The sequence below is a fragment of the Macaca thibetana genome, chromosome 4, assembly GCF_024542745.1.
Source record: "Macaca thibetana thibetana isolate TM-01 chromosome 4, ASM2454274v1, whole genome shotgun sequence".
Lineage (NCBI taxonomy): Eukaryota > Metazoa > Chordata > Mammalia > Primates > Cercopithecidae > Macaca > Macaca thibetana.
The window spans coordinates 129,809,735-129,824,098 of record NC_065581.1 but is presented as its reverse complement, the minus strand read 5'-3'; the positions used below and the strand labels follow the sequence as shown (position 1 = coordinate 129,824,098).

The 14,364-nt window shown below is 36.0% G+C and overlaps 1 protein-coding gene across 15 annotated transcripts in view; it reads right to left on the bottom strand.

Annotated features, from left to right (window-relative positions):
* AHI1 (Abelson helper integration site 1) overlaps positions 1–14,364 on the bottom strand; it is a 225,359-nt gene that overhangs the window by 172,398 nt on the left and 38,597 nt on the right. For 14 of the 15 annotated variants that reach the window (XR_007725046.1, XR_007725047.1, XM_050787921.1 and 11 more), the window contains 4 exons: positions 12,567–12,748; positions 8,290–8,509; positions 6,498–6,690; positions 4,160–4,255 (listed from right to left, as the gene is read on the bottom strand). Coding sequence is in view for 13 of the 15 variants with exons in the window: in XM_050787921.1 (XP_050643878.1) it covers positions 4,160–4,255; positions 6,498–6,690; positions 8,290–8,509; positions 12,567–12,748 (691 nt within the window). In the remaining 2 variants the exon portion in view is untranslated. The remainder of the gene's footprint in view (positions 1–4,159; positions 4,256–6,497; positions 6,691–8,289; positions 8,510–12,566; positions 12,749–14,364) is intronic. The other variant, XM_050787919.1, reaches the window with a different exon arrangement.

The following is a 14,364-nucleotide window of genomic DNA, read 5'->3' as shown; positions in this document are numbered from 1 at the left end:
GCGGCAAAATCTCGGCTCACTGCAACCTCCCCCTCCTGGGTTCAAGTGATTCTTGTGCCTCAGCCTCCTGAGTAGCTGGGATTACAGGTGCACGCTACCACACCTGCCTGATTTTTGTGTTTTTAGCAGTCAGAGGTTTTGCCATGTTGGCCAGGCTGGTCACGAACTCCTGGCCTCAAGTGATCTGCCCACCTCGGCCTCCCAAAGTTTTGGGATTACAGGCGTGAGCCACCATGCCTGGCCTTAAATGGAGATTTTTATAAGAAAAATAAAAATCTTACCAAGTCAGAATACGTTCTCTTTCATTAGACCATGACTCAAAATAGGAAATGAAATGTCTAACCTTTATGTCCTCTCCAAATTAGGAGCAGAAAGATAGTTTGAACCCTTTGCAACAGTTCACACAAAACATGGAAGTATCTTAAATTAGAAGAATAGGCACTGAGTGCAGGGAACGTATTTAACAACTGTTACCTGTAGACTCATGTAACTTGGAAAGTAAAAAAAACACAGAGTCAAGAAAGACTCTAAGACAGCATTGTCCAAGAGAGCTTTCTATAATGATGGGAATACTCTAACCAATTCGGAATCCACATGTGGCTACCCTGCACTTGAAGTATAGCTAGCACAAATGTAAAACTAAATTTTTAATTATATTTAATTTGAATTCAAACTGCCACGTGACTTGTAGCTACCAAAACAGTGTAACTCCAAGTTCATGAACCTGGGAGAGTGGACAGATGGTGATACCACCAACTGAAGTAGCAGAGAGAGCAGCACGGATACTCAGTTTGGGAGAATCTGAGATATCTGTAAGTCATCCAAGTTGAAATGTCCAGTAGGGGACTGAATTTACAAATCTGAAGTACCAGTGAGAAAAGTGGTTCCAAAAAAACTGGGTTAAAGATGAAACCATGAGTAGGACTGATATTAAGGAGGTAGGTAGAAGACCATGAAGGAAACTGAAAGAATGGTATAAGTAAAATTAGGAGAGGATGAGTATTTTCTTGTGTCAAGAAAACCAAGGTAACAGAGTTTCAAGAGTGTGATATGTTAAGTGCGTAGATGTGACAAAATAACTTAAAAATGTTCAATAAATTTGGCAAATAGAAATCATTAGTGATTTGGTTGGAAAAGCTTTAGTGGCAGAGGCAAAATTTAGAATGTTGTTCAGGAATGATGAGTTCAGGAATGATGCATCAACAAGAGAGATGGCAAAATACAGCCCATCTTTTCCCCTACCCCTTTAGGAAAGAATGTAAAGACAATGGAGGTTATAAGCTGAGCAGGTGACATTGTGATTAGTGTCAAATGACACACAGGGGTAAAGAACAGTTCCAAACTGAGTAATAGATACATTCAGTCATTAAATCATAAGCACTCGAGACTCCCTTCATTAACTCTCCTACAGCTCGCCAAAGCTCATCTCGGTGATTTTAAAGATATTCCCTAGCTTCTAAACCATACTTTCCGTAGATTGTTTTAATTTAACCAGGCAATTTAGTTTACATTAATATGCTGCTTAGCATGAGTAAACAACTAAGATTCAGCCAAGACTCTGCTATTATGGTTATAAATTATATAATGTAGAGCTTAAATAAATAAGGCTTTGCCACTTTTTAGTTTAAAAGAATACCCACATATATGTACTAAAAGAACTGAAAGTACCTGAGAATCTGAGGCATAGCTGAGAATTAGTATAAAGTCTCATTTGAACTATTGTAATAACTTAACAATTATCCAAGACATCCCTGGAACCAATAGGATAGGCAATAAAAGATTTAAATTTTAATTGTCTTCATGCCATTTTCTTTTTTTTTTTTTTTTTTGAGATGGAATCTCACTCTGTCACCCAGGCTGGAGTGCAGCGGTACAATCACGGGTCACTACAACTTCCATTCCCTGTGTTCAAGCAATCCTCCCCCCTCAGCCTCCCGAGTAGCTGGGATTACAGGCGCACACCACAACACCTGGCTAATTTTTGTATTTTTAGTAGAGATAGGGTTTCACCATATTGGTCAGGCTGGTCTCAAACTCCTGACCTCAAGTGATTGGCTCACCTCAGCCTCCCAGCATGCTGGGATTACAGGTGTGAGCTACTGCATCCGTCATGCCACTCTCTTGAAGATGAATTTTATCCTTGCCACTCTTTCCATCATCGTTGATTAATTCCCTCGATATATAGTCACCAAGTACTTTCTATGTGCCATTAATATGCTGGGAGCTGGTGATATTATAGCATGGAGTTTCAAGAGAGTGATATATTAAATGTAAAAAGATGTAGTAAAATAAGGACTAAAAATGCTCAACATATTTACCCAAAAGAAGTCATTGGTGACTCTAAAAAGCTTACAGTCTAATGAAAAAGACAGAAGTATTAGAAGACGTGAAGCACATAGAATACCTTACCCTTTCTGCGGGGTGGGGATGGGATAAGGAGAATTCTTGACTGCCATTTTTGCCAATGGCATAAGATGAATAAATAAATAAAAATCCATACAGTATTTAGAGGTAAAAATGCTGTGAAATATGTTACTGCTTCCCAAGTGCAACTTACAGTAAATACTGCAGGTTTGCACGAATCTTAGCATAAAAGAAATGCAGTTTCTAATAAAACCACAAGATGGCAATGTTTACTATGTGAAAGTGAACTTTTTTGCTTTTTTTTTAAATGGTTTTTTTCTTTGCTCTAAATCAGTATCAAAGCTGGTATGGAAAAAGGCATAACAGATTTATATAAGGGCGATCACAGATAGTACACTGGACCAGGTGATTCCTAAGACCACTCTCAATTACTTACTCACCACAGCCAACCTGACGGCTATTCAGTCCTTTGACTATAATACTTCTAAAATCTCTCTCTAACCCCCAATATGGATTAAATGTTTCAACAGGATTTTCACAGCATCTGCTCTGTAGCACATAATAATGTAGGTAACAGGTCTGTATAGAAATTAAATTGTAGAGCAGGTATATACAATGTCTAATTTATCTATGAATGTACTGTATTTAGCAGACTGTCTCACATTTTATAGATCACATTTGTTGAACGAATGGATGCACAAATGAAAATGTTTTTATAAGATGGCACAAAATAGACTAATTACTCAAGACTTTTCATAATTTAAATTGATGTCTGACGGAATAACAGAAAATATAAAATTAAAATATCCCTTTTTAAAAACATTAATCTATGTCTTTTATCTTTGCTGAAACATCCTCGTCAAAGACATCCTAGTCAGAGACACCCAGTCAAAGACAAATGTACAAAGACATTTTTTACCTAGACTACTGTAAGAATTTCCTAATTTGATTATCAAGTATCCACATTTGCTCCCTCTAGAATCTGTTCTCTACATAGCAGAGTATATATCTTTCTAAAACATAAATCAGATTATTTTATTGTTTTGTTTAAAATCCTATAGTGGCTTCCCATTGCTCTTTAAATTCTATAATGGCTTCCTCTAGCTATAATACCTGAGAAGACCTCATCATAATTAACATCCCATTGACCTTAGCAACTCTTCATGCACCCTTAGTCTCTGTCCTCCAATCCTGGTGGCCTTTTTTTGATTTTCTGAATTAACCCTGCTCCTTCAAATATCAGGGTTTTTGCATATAATGTACCCTCTACCATGGCCCATCTCTTCCCCACCGGTGACAGTGTGTCTCTTCCTCAGGAATCCTTTCCCTGATCCCACAGTTCATCATCCATCCCATACCTCTTTACGATACTTATAAAAATTTATAATTAAATGACAAATCGTGAAGTCAACTGTTTTATGTTTATGTTGCTGGAAGTCCAGGAGTTCAAGGATTTGTCATCTTTGTCCACTGACAAGAACAGTAGCTGGCACATAGAAAAGTCTTAATAAATATTTATTGAATTGAATAAATGGCATGGCTATTTGTGTCTTTTTTAATGCTACATCCTCAGAACCAAATAGTGTAACTGTCACATACTGTAACTGGCGCACAAAAATTTATAAATATTTAAGAATCTGAATGAGCATAACCTGAGCTTCAATTAATAACTCTTCATTCTTATAACCTTACCTTAGATTGTAATTCCTTGTATGAAACCAAACTGACATGGGAGAAAGCAGCCAACTACATTTGAAGACTATTTTAAAAGTGTTTAAAATGGTGAAAAACATACCTTAAGAAATGCCCAGGCAATTTTCCGAAAGCCACATTCTTGGTTTTGAACCTCAGAATTATTCTTAATTTCATCCATGCTTAAGAAATCAAGAACCTGCAAATAAATTCACAGAAGACTAGGCTACCTAAAATTTAGTATTTTCTAACGGTATATTATTAAAAATTTTAAAAATCATTTGTATAGTACTTAAAAACATTGATCTTTACAGGGAGTAAAAACATTTTTATCTCATTTCATTCACCTTAAAGTTAACTCATTCAATTAGGGAGGGTCCATTTTCTGACTACTTTATCTTTCATTCATAAATACTAAGATTTATTTCAAATCCAAGGCAAAGTGTTAATCACCTCAAATATAACCTAGGTACAAATACACTAGGCATAGAATTCTTAAGCTTTCATTGTTTTTTATGTATCAGAGCAGACTTCAAAGGGATTGTTTAAAAAACTCACGACTCTATTTCTGGGTCTTTGTCTTGGATCACCTTCCTGAAGTTGAGGTTTTTCTCTTTGGATATATGTTATAATTAGGCTTCTCTAGAGGATTTCTTCCATTCCTCTTTCCTATCTGGCCATTAAAGCTCATGGATTTGCAACCAACCTGCCACAGAGATTGTATTCTAGGTACTTATAAGAGGCTATCACTTCAAACTTACTGGTGCTTATTAAAAGCTCAGCTGCGAAAATGAGACTTTTATAGAAAAAATACTGCTTGAGAACGATACAGACTCCATTCATCTGTGTTTTTTGGATACCTAAATCTTTTTTAAGATATAATACATGCTCAGTGAAAACATAATATAAAAAATATATATATGCAAAGTAAAAACAACTTGTAATCCAGACCCATAGATGGCCACCATGTTAATGGTGGCTAAATCTTTTTCTGTGCATTCCTAAACATATGTATGGAACTACAAATCTAATAATGCTATTTCACAAATTATTTTCATATAACATGTAGTGAGTATCTCTTCATGTCAATACATACACATGAATACCATAATGTTAATGACTGCCTACTATTCTTCCGTCACAAATACCATAAATTTAACAAAAATTATAACTTATTTAACCATATCTCTTACTGATCTAAATTTAGGTTATTTTATCTCCCTAAAATTTTTGCCATTATAAACAATGTTGAAATAAATATCTTGCACACACATCTTCACGGACTTGTCATTTTTTCCTTAAGATAAAGACTTAGGAGTAAAATAATGGTTTTAAAGACTTTTGACAGACATTATCAAGTTGTCCTCAATAAACACTTAAAAAACTGAGATCAAAAAGTAGTTGCATAGGCAATAACATACTATATGAAAACTTAAGAAGCAACCAAAAGTGTTTATAATACAACAATCTATCTGAAAATTATAACAAATGACAAATTTTGAAGACAAAGAAAAAATTCCTTAAGATAAAAATTATACCCATTTTTCAACAATAACCGCTTTATGTAAATCACACACAACATAATCACAAATGTGAATATTGGAATATTTGTGTCATAAATACAGACAACCTGAAAGTGAAGGATCATAAAAACAAGTAATTCTAAAAAATGAATCTTCAGCACTGGTTATGCCAAGTTACTTGCTGTTCCCACGCTAAACTTCTCCATCTAGCTTACACTGGAAGGGGGGCTTTCTCTACTTTCCTTTGCTTATGGAGACAGAACACATGATAGAGAAAAGAAATGTGGTATTCTAGGTTCAAACTATCTCCAAACATATTTTTTTACACTTAAAATTTGAGTAACTTTGGAGAAATCACTTTTACTCCAAACCTTCTCATTTTTAAGAAAATTATATAATAACTAGTCAGCTCAAAAGCCATCTATTCCATAAAGCTTTCACTGACTTCTCTGACCCACCACTAACCCTTTACATATCAGAAGTTCTACAACATTTTTGGTCATATATGAAATTGCATTAATTAACTGATCTGTGTACATTTATTTATCCAGGTGGTACACATATTCTTAGGGTGTCTGATACGGTTAAATGAGTTTACGCTTTGTGAAATGGGTTAAAAATGGAGAAATACATTCATATAGAGTGGATTCATCACTTCAGTACAGTTAACAGTCACAGGGTTGTTGTAATTATTAAATGATACAAAGTAGGCCAAATAGTACTCAGCAAATATGCTATCACTGCTTATAAAAGGGCGTCTCACTTGTATTCCACAGCATTCTACAAACACTAAATCCTAGAGATTAAATTCTCACACTACTTTTTTTTGCATTATTAGACTACTAAAAATAATAGCTTACATCTGTGCTATTAAATATTAACTATCATTTAATTTGAATTGCTCCATTCAATTCATACCTCAAAGAACAGGATGACTTTAGGACTCTCATCAGAGTCTCGAAGCAAATAGGGAAAATTTTCATTAAATATAATTTGTTCTTCCCACTCTGGAAGTCTTGATTTTAACTGTTTAAAATCATATGGCTGGGTCATAATAGGAAGAATATAATCCACATTCTCTTTTTCATAGTAAGATGAAACAGGTCGTTCACTGTACAAAAAAAAAATACTTCCATTAATGCAATTTTTATAATTTTGAGGTGAGAAAAAAATATATAGTGTATAAGGTGAGGCAACCAGAAACAATGAATTGCCACAATAATACAAAAGGAAAGATTATTTTGATCGTCTATCTAGAAACTTACAAATTTTGTAAGACTTAAAAAAGTAACAGTCCATCTTACATTTGTGTACTATCAATCAGTTTCACGTGATTATTTTATTATAGAAATATAAAGTGAGAAGTATGATTATACCTTTGCCATACAACGCTGGGATAAACTCCTTCAGAATTTTATAAGAGTTTATAATAAAATAGACATTGCCAGGCACAGTGGCTCACGCCTGTAACCCCAGCACTTTGAGAGGTTGAGGCAGGTGGACTGCTTGAGCTAAGGAGTTCGGGACCAGCCCGGGTAACATGGTGAAACCTCGTTTCTACAAAAAATAGAAAAGAAGTTAGCTGGGCATGGTGGCACATGTCTGCAGTCCCAGCTACTTGGGAATCTGAGGTGGGAGGATCACCTGAGCCCAGGGAGGTTGAGGCTGTAGTAAGTTGTGATTGTGCCACTGCACTCCAGCCGGTGAGAGAGAGAGTGAGATCTTGTCTTAAAAAAAAAAAAAAAAAGACATAAAATTGATTTTACATAAAAAAAAAGGCACAAGACTATAAACCCCTTGAGCTGTCATATTTTCTTTGCATGCCCTAAGGCAAATGAATAAGTGAATGGGTTTTTTTTTGGACAATCTTCCTGTTTCCATTCCCCACTGGCTTTTCAAACAATTTTTTTTTTTTAAATTCTAGTATAAACATGCATTTCATTGTACTTTTTATTTGGGATTTCATAGCTAAGCATGCATTAGCTATAGAAGTAATCTTAGAAAAAACATTAAAGATTCATCTACCTTACTTGAGGCCCAGATAACATTACTTTCAAAAGAAAAATATAAGGTTGGACAATTAAAGCATTTACAAATGCAATATAAAATATTTGCAATGCAACTTTATGTCATAAATTATGTCTAGTAAGCTGGTAGAAGCTCTCTACCACTTAAAATGAATTATTCCCTTCCACTTAAAAGTAATCACTGAGCCAGGCGTGGTGGCTCATGCCTATAATCCCAGCACTTTGGGAGGCTGAGGCAGGCAGATTGCCTGAGGTCAGGAGTTCGAGATCAGCCTGGCCAAACCCCGCCTCCACTAAAAATACAAAAATCAGCCAGGTGTGGTGGCGGGCACCTGTAATCCCAGCTACTCAGGAGGCTGAAGCAAGAGAATTGCTTGAACCTGGGAGGCTGAGGTTGCAGTGAGCCAAGATTGCACCACTGCATTCCAGTCTGGGTAACAAAGCAAGACTCCATCCCCTCCCCACCAAAAAAAGAAGTAATTACTGAATTCTATGTTCTCCATTTCTTCTACAACATTCTGATCAATGTTAATGATTGAAGAACACCTACAACTAGTAGACTATTCTCTAATACAAATCCTAACTCTATTCCCACTGACTTTCAACTACCAATGGCAGAAAAAAGACTTCTACTGCAGACAGTTTCAGTTTCAAGAATTAGCTGTGGAATTAAAAAAAGTTACCTATCATCTTTCTTGACATGTTGACCAGTATGCTCATCAACCACATGAATTTTTACCATTGGGTGAGAAATCATAAAATCTGACTTAAGTCTATCAGTTCGGTGAATATAAACTCCCAGGACAAGGTCATCATCAAGCAAACATTTGGGATAGACTGGGCTATCTCGGCTTGTTATTTCATGAACACCATCACCATCAACATCTTCGTTATCATCTGTAACTACACGCATGGAAAAAAAAAAATATCAATGTTATAATTAGTTTTCCCACAGTTGTATTTACATATAAGCTAATCTTTAAGATCTATGATGATTTCACTTTGTTAACAAAGGAACTTCAAGAGGAAAGAAAGAAAAAGCCAGATAACAGCAAACCATAGTCTGACAGTAAAATACTACATTTGCTAATGCATTAAAAATAAGGTGAGAAATCCTTGTTTATATTTTTCCTAATAAGTAGGAGAAATACAAAAAGAAAAAAAAAAGAGAGTCAAAGTCAGAAAAGTAACTATATCTAGGTATTTTCTAAGTGGAATATACATGACTCAGCTAGAATTTCTACCTCTGGGTAGGATGCAGTAGGATGCAGCAGGTAAACACTTTGGGTAACAACTGGAAAGAGCCAAATAAATTATGAATATCTTATTTTAAATTTTAAAGGCATCAGAAAGTACAGAAACAAGGTATACTAGACAGATCAAAATTCCAGAAAGGGAAAATCAGTCAGAGGTCAGCTGATGGACTGGCAGCTGTTTCTGTCTCTGGGGACATTTGCTGATTCAGGGTGTGAGTGAAGATCAGAGTTTGGCTTAAGCAGAAGGTCACTGCCAGGAGAATGAGAAATCAGCAACACTTTCATCATTCCACAGGACTAAAATGATAAAACTGGAGATTTGAGAAGCCTCAAACATGACCAGTTTTTCTCACAAAACTGAATTCCGATGCTATAGAGAAGCTAGAGAGGTAGTGAAATCTCCCAGGCTTGTGGTGCTAGCAGACCAGGATCTGCCAGGGGAAGGGGACCAAAGCAAAACAGGCAAAGATGAAGCCCTGGAGGGTGTGGTCAATTTACACTGAGGACCAAGAGCCACTCTTCACCTGGGGTCATCTACCAATTCTGGTCACAGATCTAGGTTGATAATCCAGGTGCGATTTCTGGCAGAAGGTTGCTACTGAGGGACAGAGAAGCCAGCAGAGATTTCGGCATGCATGGCAGCGAGAGTGACAAAAAGATAGAGGATACCTGAAGGATGTCTAACATATAGCCAGTCTCCCGCTCAAAGAATTTGCCAAATTTTGAAGTGGCAAATGGCAAGTGGAAAAGCACTGAAGGGCTAAACTGAAACTCCCATTGTATTTTAGGGCTAAAAAATTATTTAGGGCTATGAATTATTAGAGATAAAGAAGGGCACTGCATAATGATAAAAGTGATAACTTGATAAGAGATACAAGAAAAATAAAATCAGAGTGGAAATGTTAATACCTCTCTCAACAGCTGACGGAATAAGTAGACCAAAAAAACTAATAAGAAGAACTGAGCACAATTAAACTTGACCTAACTGACATTCAAAGGACACTGCACTCAACATTAGAAACTGCATTCTTTTCAAGTGAGCATGGAATATTTACCAAATCTGACCATAAAATGGTCATTAAAAAATGCCTCAATAAACTCAGAGGACTGAAATCATTCATAATGTTATCTGACAACAATGGAAGACAGAAACCAATAAAAGATAACTAGAAAAGCATCTGCTGCCTGAAACTAAGCAACATATTTCTAAATAATGCACGATCAATTAAAACGAAATTAGAAAATATTTTCTGTTAAATGATAATAAAAAGACACAATATTAACAATTTTGGAGATGCAGGTAAGGTAGTACTTTGATGGAAATTTAGTCTTAAATGCATATAAAAGAAGACTGAAATTTTTCTTATAAAATCCAAATTATAAAGTTAGAAATAAGTAGAAAATAAAACCCGAATAAGTACAAAGGAAAATAATATAGTTACAAGAAAAAACTACTAATACATAAATGTACAATAGAGAAAATCAAAGCCAAAGGTTTTTGAAAAGACTCATAAACTTAAAATCCTAAGACTGATCAAGAATTTGAGAGAAAACAAATTGCCAATCCCATGAATGAAAAAATGGGACAGCCTTTCAGATGCTACAGAAATGAAAATTTGAACATTTGGATCAAAAACTACAGTCTATCAAATAGCTGAGAAAAGCTTTAAAAAAAGTGAAAAGACTGATAAGAAACTAAATCTTGATCCGTATCAAGACAAGCTAAATTATAAGGCATAAGGACTGAAAAGGAAGCAATAAAACTATCATTATTAACAGATTACATTATTGTATATGTAGAAAAATCAAAACAATATAACAATAAACTCTGTTGGCCACGATGGCTCACACCTGTAATCCCAGTAATCTGGGAGGGTGAGGCGGGCGAATTGCTTGCGCCCAGGAGTTTGAGACTAGCCTGGAATATGTAGTGAGACCTTGTCTCTATAAAAAAATTCACCGGGAATGGTGGTGCATGCCTGTAGTCCCAGCTACTTGGAAGACTGAAGTGGGAGGATCGCTTGAGCCTGGGAAATGGAGGCTGCCATAAGCTGAGATCACGCCACTGCACTCCAGCCTGAGTGACAGGCGAGACCCTGTCTCAAAAACAAATAAATAAATAAACTCTTGCAATAAGTGAATTTAGCAAATCAATAGATACAATGTTAAAAAAATGTAAACACATTTCTACACATATGTACCAGCAACAAATACAAAGCAAAAAAAAATTCTTTTTGGAGACAGAATCTCGCTCTATCGCCCAGGCTGGAGTGCAGTGATGCGATCTCAGCTCACTGCAAGCTCTGCCTCCCAAGTTCACACATTCTCCTGCCTCAGCCTCCCGAGTGGTTGGGATTACAGGTGCCCGCCATCATGCCCGGCTAATTTTCTGTATTTTTAGTAGAGACGGGGTTTCACCGTGTTAGGCAGGATGGTCTTCATCGCCTGACCTCGTGATCCGCCCGCCTCAGCCTCCCAAAGTGCTGGGATTACAGGCGTGAGCCACCACGCCCAGCCAAAATCAAAAAATTTTTAAATGCCATTTACAATATCATTAAGAAACATCAACTCCTAGGAATAAATCTAAGGAGAGATTCTGCTGAAATGTATATTACTGGGATATGTTAAATAAGATGCAAATAAATGGAAGTGCATACCAAATTCATAGACTGAGAATCAATACTTTGTAAAAATGTCAAGTCTCTTTAGAGAGCTATTATACTGTGAATCTCTATAGATTCACCCAGTCTAGATCAAAATCACAGCTTGCAAGACAGGATGGGTATAGGAAGGAAGAGGGAGAATTGAGAAGCTCTTCTAAAATCCATATAAAAATGCAAAGTAAAGAATAGCTTAGGCAATGCAGATGAAGAAGGAAAAAGCTAGAGTACAATACTAAATAGCAAGATCTATTAAAAAGCTACAGTATTTAGACATGGTGGTGTTGGTACAGACTGTCTACTGTAAAAGAATAGAGACTATAAAAACTGATCCACACGTAAACACAGTCATGTTATTTATGAGAAAAGTGACACTGCCACACAGAGGCAAAAAGACACTCTCTTCAGAAAATGGTACTGGGTCAATTATAATATATATCTACACGAGAAAACGTATCTTGATCACTGCTTCCTAACAAACAAAAACCAATTTCAGATGAACTGCATATATAAATGTGAAAAGTAAAACAGAAACAGTAAAACTTTTAAAATAAAACTTTTAGAGAAACATCTTCAGAACTTGGGAAAGATTTCTTAAATCACAGAGAACACTTACCTTCAAAGGAAAAAACGGATAAACTGGACTATTCAAAAATTTCTGCTTTTCGAAAGACACCAATGAGAGAGAAATAAACTAGAGTAGGAAGACATTTGCAATATATATGCATGTATGTATATATCTGAGAATAATCTCATATTGAAGTATATAAACTATCATTACAAATCAATTAGAAAAAGACAATGCTGTTTTTTAAAACATGCATAACTTGAATATATTTACAAGTGATACAAACTCATCAAAGACAAACAGCTACAAATGCACGTGTACTTTAATCTAGATGAATCCAAGAACAAGTACCACATACTCTATATTGAATTAATTTCAAGTATACCCATCAGTTTTAGTTTTTAAGGGCTAAAATTCCTAGAATCAAGTTATTGCTACCAACGTACACAATTTTTCACTTAATTTGTATAACAAACCTGCTTTAGCCTTCTTTTTTGGCTTTTTTGGTTTAGGTTTTGTGTCATCTTGCATGCTGCCTTCTGTGTTTTGTTCCACTGAGCTTATTTCACCATCTTGATGAGAATCTGAAGAAACTGGTCTAACTGAAGATTCCTTCTTTTGTTCACCTTCGACTGTGTCACCAGAGATGGTCAATGTACTACAAATATAATCCAAGTATCAGCCATTACAGATATATTATAATAATAATTATTATTATTCATGACGCAACAGAGTGAACAGTAAATAGGAGCAAAGATAATCCTAAAATCACTACTATTTTTTCTTGAGATGCATATATTTTCCTACACACTAAAATGGTTAGCTGTCAAATAGGTATCATAGGTTGTAACTTCGCAAGGAGTTACATGATTCAACTAAAACTGAGCTCTAAACCCCAGGGGAAAGGAAATTGTATTAATATTTTATGAGCAATTGATCTCTCTTTACATAGGACTTATCAAAGCACGCCCACCCTGCTGCCAAGTAAATGACTGATCAACCAATTTTTAAATTACCTTATTTAAAAGTATAAAATGTATTCTAGGTTTGTTCAGTCTTCAAGAGGCTTCACAAGCACAACTTTTGATTTCTCTTTTTTCTTTTCTTTTTTTTTTTTTTTTACGACTAGGTCTCGCTCTGTCACCCAAGTTGGAGTGCAGTGGTACAATCATAGCTCACTGCCGCCTCAACCTCCCAGGCTCCAGCAATCCTCCCACTTCTGCCTCCCAAATAGCTGGGACTACAGGCACATGCCACCATACCTGGCTGATTTTTGTACTTGTAGAGATGGAGTTTCACCATATTGCTCAGGCTGAGACTTCTAGGTAAAAATTAATTCCTTGTATTTTCTAGTGGTTGGTGAGTCACTACATTTTCAGAAGGCTATTACTAAAATTAAAATCTATATCACACGACTAGTAAATGGTAAGAAGTAGCAACCCAGAGGCATACTGAGTTTAAAGAAAAACCAACCTACTAACATTTTAATGTATCAAGTAAAAAAAATCTGCATTTAAATAATAAAAATTAATTTCCAATATGTTTAGTCACCTTTCCAAAAAAATGGGCTGAGGAAAATAAGACTAGAGAAATATTTCAGTGTAGGCTGGACCTAATGACTTACTTCTAACAGACAGAATATGATAAAAGCAATGAATGCCACTTATAAGATTAGGTTCCAAAAAGACTGTGACTTCTGTCTTGCTCTCACTCTCTCAGAGCCCTTGGTCTGGGGAAGCAAGTGGCCATATTATGAGTAGACCACACGGAGGAAGTCCATGTGGCAAGGAACTGGTATACCTGGCCCAAAGCCAGTCAGGACCTGAGGCCTACCAACAGCCACATGAATGAGCTTAGCACTGGATCTTCTAAGGCCTTCTAACAGCTATGTCACTTGATAGATCCTCCCCAAGTCAAGGCTTAAGGTGACTTCAGTCCTGGCTAACATCCTGATTGCAACCTGTGATTGACAGAGACACCCAGCAAAGTCACTCCCAGATTGCTGGCCCATAGAAACTATGAGACAATAAATGCTTGTCATCCTAAAAGCTGCTAAATTATGGGATAATCTCTTTAATGCATCAACAGATAATACATACTATCATGTCCCTGCAGCAACCTGGTTTGCCATATCTTTATTATCACTGGTCACCTAGCTTTTAAAAAGAGGGGAATTATTTTTGGCTGAGGGTTTTAGGGGAAATTGATCCTGAATGCCAAGGAAGAGTCACATATAGAATGTTCCCACTTCAAGCTGTTCTCTAGAGGAGAACT